This window comes from Nasonia vitripennis, chromosome 1 (genome assembly GCF_009193385.2).
Source record: "Nasonia vitripennis strain AsymCx chromosome 1, Nvit_psr_1.1, whole genome shotgun sequence".
Lineage (NCBI taxonomy): Eukaryota > Metazoa > Arthropoda > Insecta > Hymenoptera > Pteromalidae > Nasonia > Nasonia vitripennis.
In genome coordinates this window covers 141,163-161,565 of record NC_045757.1, presented here as the reverse complement: position 1 = coordinate 161,565, position 20,403 = coordinate 141,163, and the positions used below count along the sequence as shown (strand labels likewise).

Here is a 20,403-nt window from a genome sequence, read left to right as displayed (position 1 = left end):
GCGGGGATATTATATTGTATATATAGATATAGCACAAGGCGCCAGCAGCAAACGAAATTAAAAGGCTGCCCGCGTCTCGCCGCTAACTTACAGCCTCATGCTTATAACATCGGTCAGCATTTGCCAATTGCGAATTTATCCATAGTAGAAAATATTAATTGGCTGTTGAGTATAGGTACTGTATAAGGCATACGTCATAGTCGAAATTTACCGCGTTTTCTGGAACTTGAAGTGAGCAGTGAGCAGCCAGGGCAGCTTCAGACTGTGCGCGGGTGGTGGCCTGGTGCGGGCCGTCGTGTCCGATACTCTGATAGTCTGATCTGATCGGACGTAGCTAGTCGTGGGTCGTGAGTCGTGGACCGTAGGTGTTTGCGTTGTTCGCGCTGATGCGCGAGTCTCGTATGGCACAGGTACTGTTAGTTTGCCGAGTGCTCGTGGAGATGTGAGATTTCGCGTGCAAATAAGAGGGAAAAAGGTAAGTGCGACGAGACTTCGGCAGGCGGCTTACGCCTTGCCCATGCAGGCTTATCTGCGATAGAGAGTGAGAATCAACCGTTTACTCATCGTATCCGTTTCAGGAAAAGGACGAGCAAGCGAGCGAGCGAGTGAGGGTGGGGTCTCCCGTCTCGCTGTAGCTCGGATGTCATCAGGGGCCAGCAGCGGACAGAAGCCCTAGAACCATCCTGATTCCTGATCCTGCAGCCAAGCCCGCGCAAGAAGCTCTGCTTTGACGATCTCGCCTCTCAGTATGGCGCGTCCCATGAATCCGAGTCAGCAGAAGCTGGCCGAGAAGCTAACGATCCTCAATGACAGAGGCATCGGCATGCTCACGCGTATCTACAACATCAAAAAGGCTTGCGGCGACGCCAAGTCCAAGCCCGGCTTCCTCTCTGACAAGACTCTCGAGTCCTCCATCAAGACCATCGTCAGGAAGTTTCCGAACGTCGATGTCAAAGGCCTGCAGACCATTACGAATCTGCGCAACGAAATCATCAAGTCTCTTTCTCTCTACTACTACACCTTTGTCGACCTGCTGGATTTTAAAGATAATGTTTGCGAGCTGCTCACCACTATGGATGCCTGTGCTGTGCACATGGACATCACCGTCAACTTTGACCTCACCAAGAACTATCTGGACCTTGTTGTCATCTACGTCAGTCTCATGATTCTGCTGTCTCGAGTCGAGGATCGCAAAGCTGTACTGGGGCTCTTCAATGCTGCTCATGAAATGGTGCACAGCCAGTCGGATCCCAGTTTTCCCCGTCTTGGTCAGATGATTATGGATTACGATGTGCCGCTGAAGAAACTCTCTGAAGAGTTTGTACCCCATGCAAAACTCCTTAAAACTGCTCTCATCTCTTTGTGGCCGATTTACCCAGGGAGGAATTCCTCCGCTGACACCTGGAGGACAGATCAGAAGCTCAGCTTGGTTGGCAGTCCAGGTCAGATATTAAAGCCCGCCGCCACTGATACAATGTCCTGCGAAACACTCAGCTTGGATAGAATCGAGAGATGGATCATTCTGGGATTCACCCTCTGCCACAATGTGCTCAATCAGGAGCAACCGAGTAAACTCTGGACCACTGCATTGGAATCTGGCTGGGTGTTGGCACTTTTTAGAGATGAAGTCATTTATATTCACCAGTATGTGCAGTCGTTTTTCGAAAGTATTAAGGGCTATGGTAAGCGAGTATCCGAAGTTAAGGAATGTTACAATCAAGCAGTACAAAAAGCTGGCTATAAGCACAGGGAAAGAAGGAAATTCTTGAGGACTGCACTGAAGGAGTTGGGCTTAATTTTAACTGATCAACCTGGACTTCTTGGTCCCAAAGTACTTTTAGTACTCATGGGCTTAGCTCATGCCAGGGATGAGGTATTGTGGCTTCTCAGACATGGTGATAATCCTCCGAATCAGGGAAAGGCTAAAGGAAGAGGTGGCGAAGATCTGGTGGACCGACAGCTGCCCGAACTGCTGTTTCACTGCGAGGAACTGAGAGCTCTAGTGAGAAAGTATTCGCAGGTTTGTTTTGTTAAATTATTTGCCAAAGCAACAAGCAAATTTTTGCAATCGCACATTGAGAAAAATAATCGAGTAATAAATAAATAAATAAATAAATAAATTCTGAATTTTCAGGTTCTGCAACGCTATTACGTGCAGTTTTTGTCGGGATTCGACGCACCGGCAATGCATCAAATAATACAGAACCTGCCCATTTGTCCGGAAGAAGAAGGTGCAATATTGAGCGACATGTGCTCGACCATCGCAAGTCTGACGGTGAAGCAAGTAGAGGACAATGAGCTTTTTGATTTTCGGCCATTCCGACTCGATTGGTTCCGGCTTCAGGCTTACCTATCCATTGCCAAAAGTAGCATGAAATTGGCAGACAATAGAGAGCTCGCATCGTTTATGGACACAACCGTCTTCCACACAAAAATGGTGGACAGCCTAGACGACGTTCTCGTGGAAACGTCCGATCTGTCAATTTTCTGCTTTTATAGTAAAATTTTTGAAGACCAATTTCACATGTGCCTGGAATTCCCAGCCCAGAATCGCTACATAGTGGCTTTCCCGCTGATCTGTAGTCACTTTCAAAGCTGTGCGCACGAGCTGTGCCCGGAAGAGCGTCACCACATACGAGAACGAAGCCTGTCCGTGGTGAACATGTTTCTGGACGAGATGGCCAAGGAGGCGAAGAACATCATCACGACAATCTGCGACAAGCAGTGCAGCATGAGCGACAAGCTACTGCCGAAGCACTGTGCCGCACTGATCTCGCAGGTTGTGAACCGCAAGAAGAAGGACAAGAACAAGAAGAACCTGATGGAAATTCGCAAGCCCGGTGTCGAGAGCTACCGCAAGACCAGGGAGGAGCTCACGACGATGGACAAGCTGCACATGGCGCTCACGGAATTGTGTTACGCGATAAACTACTGCCCGACCATCAACGTCTGGGAGTACACGTTCGCCCCGAGAGAGTACCTGCATCAGCACCTCGAGACCAGATTCGCCAGAGCTCTCGTCGGCATGGTAATGTTCGACGCCGACACGAACGTCATCGCCAAGCCGTCCGAGCTTTTCGTCAGCGTGAGGGCCTACATGAACGTGCTGCAGACGGTCGAGAACTACGTGCACATCGACATCACCCGCGTCTTCAACAACGCGCTTCTCCAGCAAACTCAGGCACTTGATAGCCACGGAGAGAAGACGATAGCCGCGCTCTACACCCAGTGGTACTCGGAAGTCCTGCTGCGACGGGTCAGCGCCGGCAACATCTGCTACTCGCCGAACCAGCGCTCGTTCGTCAGCCTCTCGGTCGAGGGCTCGATTCCCTTCAACGCCGAGGAGTTTTCCGACATAAACGAGCTGCGAGCTCTGGCCGAGCTGATCGGCCCCTACGGCATGAAGATGCTCAACGAGACGCTCATGTGGCACATCTCCAGCCAGGTGCAGGAGCTGAAGAAACTCGTGGCCAGTAACAAGGACGTCCTCATCTCGCTGAGGACAAACTTTGACAAGCCCGAGGTGATGAAGGAGCAGTTCAAGAAGCTGCAGCACGTCGACAACGTGCTCCAGCGGGTCACCATAATCGGCGTTATACTGAGCTTCCGGCAGCTCGCGCAGAACGCCCTCGTCGACGTGCTCGAGGAGAGGATACCCTTCCTGCTGAGCTCGATCCTGGACTTCAGGCACCATCTGCCGGCCGGAGATCCCATGCGCGTCGTCTCGGAAATGACGTCCGCCGCGGGCCTCAGCTGCAAAGTCGATCCAACCCTCACCACCGCTCTCAAGAGCCAGAAGGCCGAGCTTGTCGACGAGGACGAGCACATTCTCGTCTGCCTCCTCATGGTCTTCGTCGCCGTCTCCATTCCCAAGCTCGCCCGCAACGAGAACTCCTTCTACAGGGCCTCGCTCGAGGGCCACTCCAACAACATTCACTGCATGGCCACCGCCATCAACAATGTCTTTGGCGCACTCTTCACCAGCTGCGGCCAGAACGACATCGAGGACAGGATGAAGGAATTCTTGGCGCTGGCCTCGTCGAGCTTGCTCAGACTTGGCCAAGAGGCTGACAAGGAGGCTACTCGGAATCGAGAGTCGGTTTACTTGCTGCTCGATCAGATCGTCCAGGAGTCTCCGTTCCTCACCATGGATTTGCTCGAAAGCTGCTTTCCCTATGCCCTCATCCGCAACGCTTATCACGACGTGTACAAACTGGAGCATGCTCAATCTTAAGGAATTTTGATCCATCGCTACAAAACGCGTTCCCGCAATCCAGAATAAAATCGAGCGTTTATCTCTGTTGTGTTTGCAAAGTTGCAAGTGGTATGGTTGAGATAACGTCAAACGCTGCGTTTGGGCAAAGACTATTCCACATGCATTTTATGGAGAGTAACGAGTACCTATGTATATGAAACGAAAAGTATAAGTTATATATTATATCACATAAAAAATATTAGTAATAAGCATTTCAGTATTTAGCATCATCCTTCTCATGAACAACAACTTTAATCTCATCTTCATTATTTAGTAAATGAATAATGCACTCTATCCTGTGGTATTTGTATTACCAGTTTAATTCTGCACTTTTGTAAATGTATAATGCAACTATTTGAAAAAATAGTTCATACGGAGTAAAATGAAATAAAACTTTATAATTTTATTTAAGTGTTCGTATTTGATATACAAACTTAAATGACTGACTTCTTGAAAATTATATTATATGATGAAATAAACAATGACAACAAGATATATAGTTATTTTTGCATGTGTTAACAATTTATTAATTTAATAAATAGATATTTTACAGAAATCGATTGACTAGAAAAAAACAAACTTGAAAAATAAACACACTCATTGTACACATATTTTTACAGTTGGTTTTTCATTTAAAGTCTTTTAGGTGAGTCTTGGAGGAATGATTTACATGTGAATGTGGTGATTTTTACTCTTTTAAAACATTACAAATAATGAATCATTGGTCTTACGCGATGCCACGTTAATAACGCGTCTTACAAATAACTCAACAACTCTATTATCTTTATAAATTTCAACCCTCTTCTTGAGCTTCAAATTCAAAATATACGTCATTTGTTTTACTCCATAATCAATGCTTTGTGTTTAGTATTGTGTGTATATATATATATATATATAGTTAAAATTAAAATTGATGAATTGACAAGTACAAATAGCGAAGTTGATATGAAGTGACATTTGTGGATTGGTATATTCAAAAGAACAGCTATGCCATTGTCTAAATGAAGGCGCCTTCTTTGGTCAGGAAAAACGATAAGAGAAATTAAGGCATCTGAATGTATATATGTATGACGGCTTATATTAGCGAGTGTGATATGAGACAAGTGATGTCGAATTATAGTCGTTTTTTTTTTTTGCTCTTTGCATATGATTATGTGTGCCGAGTCTTGCAAACTGTAGTTTCATTCTTATATACTTGTACAGTACGCAAGGTCGTGTGTGCGTGTTCGTGTGTGTATATATATATATAACTTTGATTATACATTGCACTGAAAATGCCCGACGGCATAAGACGTCGATTTGTCTTAATATAATATTCTTATAACAAGTTGCGAAAATGTACACGTTAGGAAAATAGGAAACTAGCTCGCAGCGCAGTTTCGTCTGTCTGACAGAATGTGTGTGTGTGTATATATATATATGTGTCTAATTTCACATCTTTGGCTAAGAACATTCGACGTCCTACGTCCAATAATTAACTCATCGCAGTATACCGCTATTCTCGCAATCTTTACATGTTTATTTTACAGGAATGCTGCGTCGCGCAGTTGAGCGGATGGCTGGGCGCGATCGTTAAGAGCAGAGCGAAGTAGGGAGAAGGAGGGAGCGACGAGAGGGATTTTTCGAAAAGGCTACTCGGTGAAACTACTGAATAACAGTAATAACGCAATGGAGGCTTCGCTGTGCTTTTAGCGGCGAGGCGCGGTTCGGTCGACGAGGATCACGCGACGACCTTGTTGTCGACGTACTCGTCATCGTCGGCGAACTTGATGCCCTCGTCGCCGTCAGCGATGAGGTCGTAGAGGCTCGGCTTGGTCTCGGCGGCGTCGAGGGCCAGGGCCTTGGAGCCGGTGCAGCGGGTGTGGACCTTGACCGGCGAGTCCAGCCGGTTCCTCGAGAACTCGGCCAGCGGAATGTTGACCCCGGTCTGGGCCTGGGGCGGCTGCGCCGCGTTCAGCTCGAGGATCGTCGCCGAGTCGCGGTCGAGCTCCCGGCCGAGCTCCCGGCCGAGCAGCCTGCGCCTCGTCCGCGGCGTGTCGAGGTCGTTGACCGGCAGGCCGTCCGACTCGCTGCTGTCCTGGCGCGTCCGCTTGGGCAGCCTCCTGCCGCCGAGGCGGTTCGGGATGACGTCGGCCGCGGCGCTGGGGAGCGACTCCTCGAGTATCCTGTGGATGGGCAGCATGCCCTCGTTTAGCCGGGCCTTGTACTCCATGATGATCTGGTCGTGGAGCGGGCAGTCGGCCGGGGGGCCGAGCCCGCGCGAGCCGGTCTGCGGCTCGAGCTCCGCGTCGCTCGAGTCTTCCTGGTGGCGCGCGAGCCGCGGCCGGCGGCGCAGTCGGCGCAGTCGGCGCCGGTACTCGGCCGGGCTCAGGGCCGCGCCCTCGCCGCAGTCGATCTCGGCGGCGGAGGGCGCGGCGGAGGGCGCGACGTCGAGCTCGTCGCCGCTGAGCGGCGGGATCCAGACGAGGAAGGCCGGGTCCATGCCGAGGTAGGAGCCCGGCGCGGCGCCCGCGTTCAGCACGTTGTAGTCGTAGTAGTCGAGCTCGAGGTCCAGCTCCGGGTTGGCCAGGCTGAGCTCCGAGCCCGGGCCCTGCAGCAGGCGCTCGCGGTTCCGGCGCTCCTTGGACGCCTTGCCGCTGCCGCTGCCGCTGCCGGTGCCGCTGCCGCTGCCGCCGTAGCGCCGGAGCGTCGAGTTGGAGGAGCTGCTCACCGGCGAGGAGCCCTGCGAATCGGTCGAGGATAGCTGGTATGAGATTTGCGGCGAGATCGGCGCTATTGCTGTGGAGCGGGGGACTCTTACGTTATTCAGACTGGTCGAAGCACTCGTGGCGCTGAGTCGCCGGCCATCTTCGGACCTCGAGGCGGCCTCCTCCGACACGGGGCTTATCGGCCCGAAAGTCCGGAGCCTGCAACATCGCGGAACAGGATTATTGCAATTGCGACTGCTCGCCCACGGGTTAATTCATTAGTCAGGTAAATCTAAGTTAATCCGACACGTCAAAATGCTCCTACATATAACGATATCATGATGTAAGATAAGTATAAGTAATATGTGGTGTTTGCCCTTCTGTTATTTGTTGTTATTTGTGTTGATAATTGGTTGCACAAGTCGGCGAGCCAGCGATTTGAGTAGCATACCAAAGCAGCAAACACACATAGCTGGATTAGGGGGGATTGGTTAAAAATCGCAAGAATGGCGTGAACAAGAAAGGCGCCTTCCGCATGCCAATAGCGGTCGACATGGAGTATGTAAGCTGTATACAAGTAATTTGTAAGAAACAGAGAGCAATTGGCTGCGTGTGCGCGCGCGGAGTTGGCGCGAGCCCTCCTGAGCGCGAACTCGCAGTTATTGGCAAGACGCGTGTGCGGTCAGCAGGGCCCGGCCGCCGCGGGTGGCAGGTGGCAGGTGGCAGGTGGCGTGCACGTGTGTGAGTCGGACAGAGACATGCGCATTCCTCGATAATAATAAACGATCAATGATTAGTAAACAATAATTAGTAGAGATAAGAATGGTGTGTGCCAGATAAGAGGCGATGCCAAAGTGAGTAAAAATGAATAAATACCGACAGCTAGCCAACAACTAAGAGCGAACGCCTGGAAAATGATGAAAGATGAAAATCGTCAATCTCGTGGCTGCAAATGGCTGGTGGAGAGTTGGGTTCGGTGCGGGTCTGTGCGGAGATCGTGGAGTTCGTGCGTGGGGGCGCTGGGCGGCGCTGGGCGGCGCTGGGCGGCGCGTCGGAACTCTGGAAGCGATACTTACTTAACTGGTCGGGCGTATCGGACCTCGGGCTGGGGCCCGGCCGGCTCGGCGGCGAGCGTCCTCGCCGAGGCGCCCGAGGCGCTCGAGGCGCTCGAGGCGCTCGGGCTGCCGGTGCTCTCGTAGCCCTCCTCGGGCTCGCCGACGCTCGTCTCCTCGAGGCGCGCGTGCCGCGGCGAGCCGCGCCTGCCGGGCAGCCGGACCAGCGAGACGACCTCGGAGATGAGGGTCGAGGAGGAGAGGGCCCTGGCCCGCCGGGCTATGGCCTGCGTCGAGCCGCTGCAGGCCGAGTTGTCGGTCAGGCTGTCGAGGTCCTCGGCCAGCTGGTACTTGCGGTACTTGCAGGCGTACTGGAGCGCCAGGAAGACGGAGGCGAGGAACATGAGGCAGAGCAGCGAGGCGGCCACGAGGTGCGCCGGCGTCAGCCAGAGGGCCCAGCGGCCCGCCGCAGCCAGGACCTTCGGCCTCGAGGCGGCGCTCGTCTCGTTCAGCTGGCTCGGCTCTTGGGCGGGCTCCGCTGAAAGTCAGCAGGCACGTAGAATATGCGTACGAGAAGGAAGGAAATTAGAGGTGGCGCAGGGCAGCCGGCACTCACGGGCTCGCAGGACGGAGACGTGGGCGAGGAAGCCGGCGGGGCAGCCGCGCTGCTCGTCGCTGAAGAACTCGAGGAGCAGCCGCGGGCCCGAGCTGGTCAGCAGGCCGGCTCGCGGCTCGCGGCGCTCGGCCGAGAGGTCGGCCAGCAGCTCGTCGATCAGCGAGTCGCCGTCGCGCAGCCGCGCGTACGCCAGCTCGTCCCGGGCGCAGGGGAAGCGCGCCTGGTCGAAGCGCAGCCGCAGCCGGCGGCCCGGGCCCGCGCGCACCAGCCAGAAGGAGCGGCCCGGGCAGAGCCGGCCGCTCGCCGCGAGGATCCGCTCCTCCTCGTCCGCGAGCCGCAGCGAGCAGCCGCAGCGGCAGTCGGGCCCGAGCTCGGCCGCGACCTCGGGCCGCTCGGCCGCCAGGCCCGCGCCGTGCCGGCACTCCCAGTCGCCGGGGCTCCAGGCGCCGCGCAGGTCCAGCTGGGCCGCGCCGCCGCAGGCCTCGCTCTCGACCGTCGGCCCCTGGCAGAACTTGGCGCCGTAGCGCGGGGCGGGCGCGTCGCAGAAGCGGTGCCGGGTCCGCGTGCCGCCCGCGCAGGAGCTGCTGCACGGCGTCCACTGGCTCCAGGCGCCCCAGCCGCCGGCGTCGGCCTCTGCAAGTGGAATCGAGCGTTAAACGAGTCTGGAAGCGAGGCAGAGAGATAGATAGGTCTTTATTTGCTAAGGCAACAAAAAATAATACAATTAAGGTTACATAGACTGTGTCGCTACAGTCTAACAAAATTAAAACTTTTCAAATATTACGTTGCACATTTATGGTTTGGTCATAGACCTATCTGTATTGCACATTGGAAATCTAAATTACGTAATACTGAATGAATTTTTACGGCCTCAGGGCCGAGTCTGACTAGATTAAAACTAGATTAAGGTTAAGAATCAAGCGCCAGAGGGCTCAGAGTCGTCAAGATTCCGTGGCCAGCAGGTGCCGCCGTAGTGTCCCCTTAAAGGAAGCGAGAGATGGCAGGTTTCGTAGAGTAGAAGGGAGAGAGTTCCAGAACCGAGCACCCTGGACCTGGAAGGCCCTAGCCCCGGTTTCAGTACTGACGGTAGGGATGCTCAGTTCCGGGGGAACTCTCCTACTGGAGGGTCTCGGCTCGTGTTTGCTGAAAAATGAGGCCAGATAGAGAGAGAGAGAGAGCTTACCCTGCAGCGGGAAGGTGGGGATGCAGTCGACCCGCACCTCGGACATGGCGCCGCTGTAGGCCTGGCTGACGTAGACGAAGCAGTACTCGACGAAGCGCTCGGTGAAGAGCTCGCAGTCGAAGGCGAGCCCGTGCTGGCCCGGCGGCGCCTTCAGCTCGGCGACGTAGTGCAGGCTCGAGGGCGGCGCCAGCGAGGCGACGTCCGCGCGCAGCCGGCCGTAGAGGCGCACCCGGTCGCCGGGCAGCCGGCAGGCCGGGTACTCGAAGAGCACCGAGACGCCGCCGGCCGAGCACGGGTAGACCGAGCGCGCGCGCACGTTGAAGACGAAGAGGTCCGACCACTCGACCTTGATGTAGGCGCTGCTCGTGGGGGCGCTCGGCTCCGCCGGGCCGGGCCGCAGCCGCAGCGCGTAGTGCCCGGCCAGCCCGAAGAACTCGCAGCGCAGCGTGAGCAGCCGCTGGGCCGGGAAGCCGCGCACCTCCTCGCTGTAGAGCTCGGCCGCGCGCTGCGCCTGGCTGCGGTTGCGCGGGTCGCAGGAGAGCACGCTCGCGCCGCAGTAGACGAGCTGCAGGCTGAAGCGCGGCACCGGCAGCCCGGCCGCCGGCTCGCAGCTGACGCCCGCGTACTCGAGGCTGGCCAGCACCGGCTGGCTCGGGAAGCTCTCCAGCCGCTGGGGCTCGAGCGCGAGCGCGGGCTGGGGCCAGCGCACCTCGAGGCCGGCGCGCCGCAGCAGCGCGCCCCGCCGGCGCAGCTCGAGCGAGTAGCTGCCGCCGCGCGAGAAGAGCCCGCAGGGCACCACCAGCGACACGTTCACCCCGGCGACGTTCGGCACCTGCACCGGCACCTCGCCCACCGCCTCGGCCGCGAAGCCGTCCAGGCGCAGCACCCTGCAACGGGCGCACACGCGCGATCAGTCCGCGCTCTAGCCTGTCCGATCCATAAGCTGATCGTTGCCCTTACCTCAGCGCCAGGGGCTCCTGCAGCGGGATCTGGCCGTAGTCGCCGCCGTCGGCGAGCTCAACGGTGTCCGCGGCCTCGGCGGGCCCGGGGCTGGTCGCGCGGGCCGCACTCGGCTGCAGCTCGATGATCAGGACGCCGAGGTCGCCCGAGAGGGCCGTGTGCGAGGCGGCCACCAGCAGCCGCGGGGCCGCCGCCTCCTCCGCCGCCAGCATCGCTCTCGTTCGGCCTGCAATCACGCGCCGCGGCTGTGTATAAGGGACCTCGTGGGCGCAGAGTACGCGAGGCGGAAAAAATAAGAGCCGGCAAGCCAATTAGACGCGGCGGGACGGTTAATTGCTCTGCGGATTCGTTCGCCGCTCCGTGACCTCTCGAGCTCCGACCGGCCCGACGCGCACGCGACGCTGCTTATTGCGGCTCGACGCTTTATTCGCCCCCCCCCCCCGCAGTCGTTCGCAAGCGAATAGCGACTGCTCGGAGAAGAGGGCCTTCCGGGGAAAAAGGAAAACAAAGCCGCGGCGATAAATAACGGGGACAAAGGCGCAGCGGGGAGTATCATCAGCCGCGTGCAGCGGAGCAAGATAAATGGCCGCGGCGATTTTTCGGCTTTCGAATAAGCCCCTCGAAGACGGATGGTCCCCGCGGACTGCGAGCTCCGACTGCTCCACGAAGCTCCGCAATGCCCGAGGCCTACTGTAATCTAACGCGCACCGGCGATGTTGTGCTCCGTCTCTATCCTTTAACGCAATTAGCGGGCGGCGGGGGCTTCGATTTCGCCGCGTTTCTCCGATTGCCGCGCCGGCTAGAGTTTCGCGAGGCGAACTCTTCTCGTAGCTATAATTGAAGCCGCGGCGAATGTCCCCCCCCCCCCCCCCCCCGGAAAGCTCCGACACCCAAGCGCGCAACTGGAGCGTCGCTGCGCCCGAGGAAAGCTCGTCAGCAGTTTGCGTAAAATATTTGCACAGGCTCGCGGCAGCCGAGAATCCCATTAAGGCGGCCTCCTTTTTCACCTCCGTTCGTCTGCAAACTCGTATAGGTATCAAGGTCGCGCCGGGCGCTCGAGGAAAAGTTCAAAGTGCAAAGTTCGGCGCGCGAGCGAGTATACAGCGGGAGGCTTTCAAGCGACTCTTGTCCTCGTTTCGGCCCGCCGGCTACTCGCGCTCCTCGCTCGCTCGCTCTTCGCTATCCCTGGCGGGGATGAATTTTTCGAGTTCCGGCCCGCGCCGATCGAATCGAGGGATTAGCTGGGTGGAAAAACGGATGCAAAGGGAGCAGGAAAAATTTTAATCCGCCGACGCGCTCCACCTCGCGCGAGCCTTTTCTCGACTCTTCCTTCTTCTCTCTCATTAAACGCGAGGGATAGCGCGCGCCGAACTGTAATTACAGTTCGGCGCGCGTAATTTCCTGCGAATCCAGTTGAGCTGCACTTGACGCGGCGAATGGAAGGCGCGGCCTCGGACAAAGGGAGCAGGAAGGGAGCAGGAAGGGAGCAGGAAGGAAGCCGCCGCCGTTGTATTGACCCGCGACTCTTTTTTCCCCCCGGCGCGCGGAATGCTGCGCCAGTGCAGATATTTGCGCGGGGCCCAAATATACTCATCATGCAAATAAGGCCAGTGGAAAAACTCACCGCATTTGAGGAGAATGAAAATGAGGACCCGCAGCGGCGAGCATCTGGACGACCAATTCATGTCCACTGCGTCATCGGTAGCTCGCTCGGCCAGCAACAGTCACTGAAAGCAGGAACAAGAGCTTCGGGTGAACGCGGGACGCGAAACGAATGAGAGGAGCGGAGGAGCGGTCATCGGCGGGGACGGGCGAATGAACGGTAGCCGGGTCGGCAAGTCAGTAATCGACTGCAAATTTATTCATCTCATCGCCGAGTACAACGTGATCGGCTACAATTTGCTCAGTAGGTCGTCCACGTCCTCCAGTCCGTGGGCCACGGGCTTGCCGATCACCGGGACCGGCCTCACCTTGTCGGCGATCGTCTGCAGGAGCGAGCCGCTGTCGTTTTCCGATTCCTGTGCACAGAAGCAGACTCAGAGCTCGTAAACGCGTTCGTTGATCGAATAGCCTTGAGATTGAGTAATTTCAACGTTACCGCCGCGGGCCCACCGACGCTCGGCTCGTTCCGGTCGCTCGCGGAGGCGGCGATCGCCGCGGCCACGACCAACAGCAGGAAGAGGCGCTGCATTCTGCTCGGAGTCTTGCTCGGGCTCTAGACGGGTATAGGTGTGCGGAAATGGCGCGACGTCCTAGACTTTTGACTTTCCCGGAACGCGCGTCGCGTCTTTTATTCCGGCCGCCCCACCGGCTGGGCCAGCGATAGCGACCGACTGGAGCAATTTAAAACTGGTCGCCGCGAGGCCGCTGGCTCGAAAATGCTTTCCTCCTTGGCTCGTAACAGCGCGCTCTCGATTGCAGCAAAGTCACGCGCCCGTCGCACGGGCCTCACGCGATAAGGACGAGAGATAAGGGTCGTCCTCGATCGGCGCCGGAAAAGCGAGGAGAGCCCGCGGCGAGAAATAAAAGTGCCTCTACTCGTTCTTCTCGCCGCGGCGCCGCCCATCAGCGAGCTGCGCGCATAATCCGCACGAATGCCGCGGTCTCTCTTTTTGCGCTCCCGTCGAGGCAAAATAGGCATGTGCGCGCCGTGCAAAGCCTGCAGCGTATAGAGTGCGCGCGCGAGCAGGGGTCGATCGAGGACTCGAGCCGAGGGGGCAAGGGCTCCGTGATAGAGACGTGTGCACTGCTGCGGGAGCCTATCGATTTTTCGAGCGCGCGCCTACGTCGCACGGCTTAATTATAACTAAGCGCTCGCGCGCGCAGATGAGCTTCTTCTTTCGAACGATGCGTCAGCGCGTCGCAGCGCGTCGCAGCGCGTCGCAGCCAACGCCCGGCCCGCATGAATATTTCTCCCGACTTCCAGTACATCCCCCGAGAGGAGAGCGACTTGTTCCCTCCTCGCGGCTCGTGTCTGTCTTTCTTATATTATATTAGGAGCGCGAATTTATGTGCCGATGGCCAGTGACGCTTCTCGGAAATGAATTATACCACGATCTGGCCGCGGCCCAGCGCGCGGCGTTATGCTAATTATGCTAATCCGAGTGGGGGGCGTACTTTCTTGCGCGCGATTTCGAGTGCTCCGAGAGCCCGTTATCCGCTTTTAATTGCCGGCGCGAGGCGCACGCACGCGCTCGTTATCGCCTCGAGGGCGATCACGGCCGCGGGGCCACTCTGTCGCGCGAGTCGAGCGCTTCCGCACATCGGCAGCCTGCCCCTTTCTTTCGAGAGCAGCTGTGCAGCTGTGCAGCGAGCTTGGGCTTTCGACGCGCGGCAAAATGCGGGAAAATTACTTCTGAGAGCGCGGAACAAGCTGGAGAAGAAAACGCGAGCGAGTCTCTTTCCGAGTTTTCCCGGCGCGCTAAACAAAAGAGCACGGCTTTAGCCGCGTTTTCTAACGCTCCGACGAGGAAAAAATATCACAACCGGGCAGGGAAATTGCGAAACTTCCTCCAGCAGCGGCCGCGACAAAAACTGCCCAGCGAAATACTTGCCGATTTGTCGGGCCAGTCGTCCGCTTCGGTTTTTGCGAGCCAACTTTAATTGCGGATCGAACGCGGGAGGCCGAATTGAGGTATTCGTTGAAAAGCCGAGGAGCCGAGCTTTTTCCGCATGCAAATCGGCAAGAGCGGGCGAATTGAAATTTCAATGCCCCGGGAAATGAGCAGCGACGCCAGCCGCGCAACAAGTGGCTTTTCCCGCGGATTAAGCTCGCGATTCGAAATCGATCTGCTCGCCGAAAATGCGCTTTCGATTACCGCGTACATTCGATTCGCTGCAGCCGCAAGCTTGCGGGAGAGAAGAACGGGCTGCGCTCGCTTGGCAATTCCAAAAACGATAGCGCGGATGCCTCGATCAATTGTTCGCGCGCGCCTGAGCGGGCTGCCAAGCGACTGCACTTCCGGACTCGTGCGCGCACTGCCGATGCTGAGCAGGGCCCGCGTGTGTCAGGCTGTCGCGCGGCGCCAGTCGCCGGACGCGCCGCGAATCCATTAATCCATTAGCCGCCGCACGCGCACTCCCGAAGAAGGATGCGTCGCGGCGATCCTCGATCCAGGTAATCGCGTCAGCGATTTACATATCGTGACACATCTTCTCGGCGGCGAGCACGTCGCCATGGAGACGACAAGGGCTGCGCCGCACTCGCGCTCTCTCTCTCTCTCTCTCTCTCTCTCTCTCGTTGTACTCCGTGTATCCTCCCCCACGAGCGGCCTATCGAGCGAAATGCTCCCGTTGCCCGAAGCCGCGTTTCCGCGGAGAGCCAGAGTTGGAAAATCGAATCGGGAACGCGGCGTCGAGTGCGGGCTCCTTGCCCTCCGCGCAGTCGAATCCGTCGAATGTCAATGACTCGGCGTTACTCCGAGTCACGCGATGTCACGCGATGTCGCATGATGCGTGTTTGCGAGCGCCCGCGCGCCGCCGAAAAGGCCACGCAGCGAGTCGCGCATCGATTTTCCGGAGCGCTTTCCGCGGCTCGCGAGTGTGCCGCTTTAATATTTGTCGGCGGCGCGGGCATTACAGCTATCGGCGCCAGCAGTTGATGGGGAGTTTGATTGCCCGGGCACGATAGACTCGCCGCCGCGTGCACGCAGCGCGGCCTGCGATCGATTAGCGCAAACATTATTCCGGCAGTTTGCACAACTTGACCGCCATCCAGATTTTCGTTCGGAATCCCCTCCCGAATCGGACAAAGCCGAGTCATTCTTCGCGATTGAAAGGGCCCGGGCTGCGGCTCTCACCCCCTACGAGTGTGCGGGCCACGTATAACGTACTTTCCCGCGCGCAACGCATCGCGACGCCACGACAATATCGCAACACCCAATCTATTAGGCGTAAATCCGAAAAAGATGTACTCGCGCGCGCTTCCTTTTTTACGACTTCCATGGGCGCACAATTTTCGTAAGCGAGGGGGGCGAGAGCGTCATCTGCCCCGAAAGCGCACCGGGGGGCTTCTTTGATCCCCTCCCTTCGCTGTACCAGCTCCTCTCTCTCTCTCTCTCTCTCTCTCTCTCTCTCTCGTCGACGATAACGTTGGAGGGAAAAGTCCGTCTCCACGATTAGACATTTTTGTCGTGCGACATCGTCGAGTAGGCAGCGTGGCCGAGCGGTCTAAGGCGCTGGTTTTAGGCACCAGTCCGAAAGGGCGTGGGTTCGAATCCCACCGCTGTCAAATTTTTTTTAGACCGCCTTCCCCTCCACTCCGGCTCGGCATCGCATTATTCCTGCAAAGAGGCCCATTTTCCGGCATTTCGCAAGCGATGCAGCCGCGATTGACGACACGCGGAGCGCAGCGGTATTCGCCAGCATATACATCATACCATCCGCGCTATCGAGCGCAGCTCGCGCTCGACAGATCGCGCTAGCGTCTGTCGAGGCTGCTCGGCTGCTTGGATCTTATCGCGCTGTGCTGCGACTGAGAGAGAGAGAGAGGAGATTTTCCAAGACGAGCCGAAGCCAATCGCGCGCGAGCGTCAGTCTCGTTAACCCGGGGGCTGCGCGCGCTCGCACGTGGCACTCGCCGCATTGTTCTCCCTCGGCTCGATCGCCGGGCAAATTGCTTTGTTTTTTCGGCCCTCTCGCAGCTCGCGCAGCCCTTTCAAGTCGCCCCCGCTGCAATGCGGACTACAGGCGCGAGAAAAGTCTCGCCGCAATTACGACCGAGCGCGCATCGAGTTTCAAGTTCCAATTTGAATTTCAATTTGAGTTTCAATTTGAGTCGCGGTCCGCGGACAGCGGCAGAGTGGCCGAGGGCAATAACAGCGCGTTCCGGGCTCGCTCCGCTCCTTTATGCGCAGGGTACGGCCGGATGTTTCGGACATAGTTCGCTTGGCTTCGCGCTCTCGAGAGCTTCTCTGCGGCAGCGCGCGAAGAATAGCCTCGCTGGCCGATCTCGGCCTGCATGGGAGATTGTCGAGCGACCTATTTTTTCGAGGCGCAGCGCTCGGCCGTTAAACTGCGCCGATAACTGCGAAGCTATTCAGCGCCCCCGTGGCAGCTGGCTTTGGCACAATTGTTGCTCCTGGAAGCGTAGGCAGCAAATTCTCTTTGCGAGCCAACTTTTTTGCGTCTTGCACGCGCAAGTGCTTATACGCGCCGGCGGCAGAGCGGCAGGGCTCGAATCCGAGGCGAGAGAGGGAGCGAGTAAAGGGGGCGAATGAACTCTACTCCGCCGCGCCGCGTATCGACTGGACTTGGACAGGCGAGCAGGCGAGCGACGCCTCCGCAAGTCCGCGCACGCACCTGAAGCCTGCGGTACGCGCGCGGGATTCGCGCGAGCAGGTGAATTTTAATATTTTCCGCTCGCTCGGCTCTTCCGCGCCGACTCCGCGAGCTCTCTGCTCCGAGCTCCACACGCGCGGCAGCCCATTAGCGCACTCTCTAATTGAAACGGGAAAAACGGCTCTCTCTCTCTCTCTCTCTCTCGCGCTGCCTCAATTAACAACTGCGCGCATCGGGAATCTCATAGATATCGATAAAAAGCCGGCCCTGCAAGCTCCTGCGAGCTGGAGGACCTTTTCAACTGCATCCGGCGCAGAGCTCGGACCAACAGGTGCAGCCAAGCTCCGAGTTAATGCTGTCGATGCTGCCGGCCTGCTCTAGAAAAAAGAGCCGCGCGCGCATAAATCTGCCACCGCACAATGGGCTGACGGGGACTCCAGTAGGAGTATATATTATATTATAGGAGAGCCCCCGTTCTCGTCGATGATCCAATCGATCGATGTCCCGCCGCTGCGCTGCAGTTCAGTTTTCCTTCCGACGCTGCATCCGCATTCCGCATCGCGGGGAGAAGCAGCTCCCGCACGAATCTTGTTCTACTCGCAGCTGGCAATCGATGCATGCAGCCCATGCAGCGCACAGGAATGGGATTTTACGCCGACTCGGCTCTGCGCCAGTTCGCTTTGACAGAGAGCGCTTGTTCAACTAGAACAGCGATACGAAGCGCTCTCCAGAAGTTGCGCGTGCAAAGCGTTCGCGTTTCGAGTGCTCCGGTCGCAGACAACCGCACAACAATACAAGCGCCATGATCGTATCAAAGTGAGTACGTGGCCGGAGCTATTCCCAGTCTGGCCAAGTCCGAATTTTAAGCTTTTCAAGCAGCAGCGGGCAGTAAAAGAGACGGAGCCATCGCTGATGCGCTTTGGACCGAGGCAGTAGCGGCGCCGACTAAATATTTAACGAGGCCTGCCAGCGGTAGAACGCGCGCGCAGGGGGAGCCGGCGCGGCGAGCCACGCACGCGACGCGCTACTTGCCGTTATCCGGCCCCCGCCGGCAGCGGCGCGGCTAGGTAGGTATCGAGCGCCGCGAGCCTCCCGAATTCGAGCCCGCCGCGCGCGATTCTCCGCGGGCGAGGAGGAAAAGAGCCCCGGCCCGGATGGGGCTGCTTATTCGGCTGAAAGCAAATTCAAATCGACTAATTACATTTTAATCACCGCTAACGCGTGGCGGCTGCTAAAAGCTCCGGCGCCTCTCACGGAAAACCATGCTCTTATTCGCCGGAGAGCTTTTTCCACGATCCCGGCCCACAACTTTTCCATTCGATCGCCTCGGACTCGGGCGGCTCTGGTCGAGCTGCTTGGAAAGTGCAAACAGCACTTCCAATACGGCGACGTATTGAATTCGACATCGATTCTACATTTGCGGATGTATCGCGCTCCGCGGGCGCGCGCCGGGGAGCGAACAATTTCATGCCCGCGACGTGTGCGGACAAACTGACGCGCTCTGGCAGGCGTTATTGCGACTTTTTATTTCATTTCCTTTTATCGCCACCTGCCTGCCGCCGCGGCGCTTTCGCGGAGTAGAGTAGACCGTAGAGTCGATCGGACAAGCTGGACCGCAGTCGTTCGCGGGAGATGAGCTGCGGGCGAAATAATTAACGGCTTTACCGACTGCAATATTCGCGCTGGCGAATATCTCCCGGCATTGTCTCGAGGAAATGACGCGCCGTAAAAGCCGCCGCGCGATAACGACTCGCAAACTAGTTGCTCGTATAATACAGCCCGAGGTGTAAAGCGTCGTGCAGAAGAAAGGCCGTTATACTGGAAAGAGTCTTAAAGCAACGATTACCGCCGCCGGAATACGGGAAAATCCCTCTTTTCCGCGTCCCCGAATGCAAGCTCGGGCCACTAACGACCGCCGCTCCAGCGGGAGGGAGCGAACGCGACGATTTGTAGTAATTAAGGGAGGAGTAATTCTAGAGAGAGAGAGAGGGGGGGGGTCACTTTCTGCACTCGACTTTTCCAGTTCTTCCGCGTGACAATTACTCCCGATTGCGCGAGGATGAGATGAGAGTTGTACGAGGCCGCCGCTGACTTTTCTCCTTCTTCCGCGATCTCTGCTCCGCCGATCGCTTGTTGTCGCGGCGAAAGTCGTTTAATCGGATCTCCCACCCTCCCGCCGGCCCAAACTATTGCTATAGTACCCAATCAGGCAAACGGCAGCTTCTCGAACACGCGCGGCTGTGCAAACGTAAAATGGCCAATACTTGGCTCGAAGTGAAATGAGATACCGCGGGGCGCCGCGTCTCTCTCCGGGACACGCCGCTGCAATGTCCACAAATATAGCACATTTTGCTCCAGTTTCGCCACTCACTTATTTCCCAGCCGCCGAGAGAGGGAGAGAAAGCACTTGTACGCGAGGGAGCGGGAGCCTCGTTCCGCTCGTCCGCTTATTAAAAACCTTGTCGCCGGGCTTTTTATTCGTAATTTTTTTTTCAGTAGCTTATCTTAGAGAAGAACGATGCCCTGAACGTCGGCCCATCAATCTCCGCGCCTATGCAGGCAGGCGCAACGAAAGCCACGACACGCTCCGCACGCACGTATTTACATGTCGGCGAATTTCGGCCCCCCGCTCCCCCGGCCTCATCCTTCGATTGCGCAGCCTGCACGCATACGCCTACTGATAAAATCATTAGTCGCGCGCGCGCGTGCCGCCCGAAATCCCGCCGAGGGCGACTAGCGCCTTCGATTTTCGCATTTGTTCGGAATCGCGGAATAGGTGTAAGTAGTCAACGGACCGACCGAATGAGTCACGCGGCGTGCAGAGAGAGAGAGAGAGAGAGAGAGGGAGAGAGACGAACAGTTCAACTGTTCAACACAGACGATGCAGACACACTTACGTTTCCCGCCGGCGAGTCCTAGCGTTCCGAGAAAGTGCTGGTGGCCATTCCGAGCTTTCCGAGAGTGAGGGAGATGCAGAGAACAATCGGGGAGGAAGCCGCCGCTCAAGAGCCCCCAGCACGCAACGGTGGCTGCGGGAATCGGCCAGCGCTCTTTGTTTTGCCGGCTACTGCTCGTGACTGCGAGAACTGATATACTGATATGTGAGCGTCAAGCGGATCGCCTTTGCAAGCCAGTCGCACAAGGACGCTGCGGAGGGTGCGCGAGTCGCGGGCGTCGCGGCGAGACTAGTGAGCTAAGCGAGATGTGTAGGCAGTAGGAGCCGGTGCCCGGTGGCGAGTGGCGCCCCTCCAGCGATTTATACCCCCCGCGACCGCGCGCCGAATCGTCGAGGGGCTGCTCTCTCAGCTCTCTGCTGAGTCTGCTCTGCCCCTCTTTTCTCCCTCGGCCTGGAGCATCTCCCGTCCGCCGCG

The 20,403-nt window shown here is 57.1% G+C and overlaps 2 protein-coding genes and 1 non-coding gene across 5 annotated transcripts; 2 read left to right on the top strand and 1 right to left on the bottom strand.

Annotated features, from left to right (window-relative positions):
- Positions 1 to 82: 82 nt before the first annotated feature.
- Positions 83 to 4,748, top strand: LOC100118019 (membrane-associated protein Hem). Its single transcript, XM_001602054.6, has 3 exons — positions 83 to 475; positions 579 to 2,020; positions 2,135 to 4,748. Exons 2-3 carry the CDS (start codon positions 749 to 751, stop codon positions 4,232 to 4,234), a joined length of 3,372 nt encoding a protein of 1,123 aa, XP_001602104.1. The 5' UTR covers positions 83 to 475; positions 579 to 748; the 3' UTR covers positions 4,235 to 4,748.
- Positions 4,749 to 4,755: 7 nt separating this feature from the next.
- LOC103315518 lies at positions 4,756 to 20,266 on the bottom strand. Of its 3 annotated transcripts, XM_031922234.2 has the most exons (9): positions 12,852 to 13,596; positions 12,378 to 12,771; positions 10,754 to 10,979; positions 9,794 to 10,680; positions 8,611 to 9,243; positions 8,019 to 8,532; positions 7,056 to 7,161; positions 6,684 to 6,977; positions 4,756 to 6,635 (listed from the first exon to the last, which is right to left on the bottom strand). In XM_031922234.2, the coding sequence occupies exons 2-9, from the start codon at positions 12,436 to 12,438 to the stop codon at positions 5,976 to 5,978; spliced, it is 3,381 nt and encodes a 1,126-aa protein (XP_031778094.1). In that variant the 5' UTR covers positions 12,439 to 12,771; positions 12,852 to 13,596; the 3' UTR covers positions 4,756 to 5,975. The 3 variants fall into 3 exon arrangements, with proteins under 3 accessions (XP_031778094.1, XP_031778093.1, XP_031778092.1); XM_031922233.2 differs by lacking the exon at positions 12,852 to 13,596 and adding an exon at positions 19,930 to 20,266 and having other exon boundaries at positions 4,756 to 6,977; positions 12,378 to 12,480; XM_031922232.2 differs by having other exon boundaries at positions 4,756 to 6,977; positions 12,852 to 13,597.
- Positions 15,904 to 15,983, top strand: TRNAL-UAG. Its single transcript has one exon. It is a non-coding gene; the product is annotated as a tRNA-Leu (tRNA).
- Positions 20,267 to 20,403: the final 137 nt, after the last annotated feature.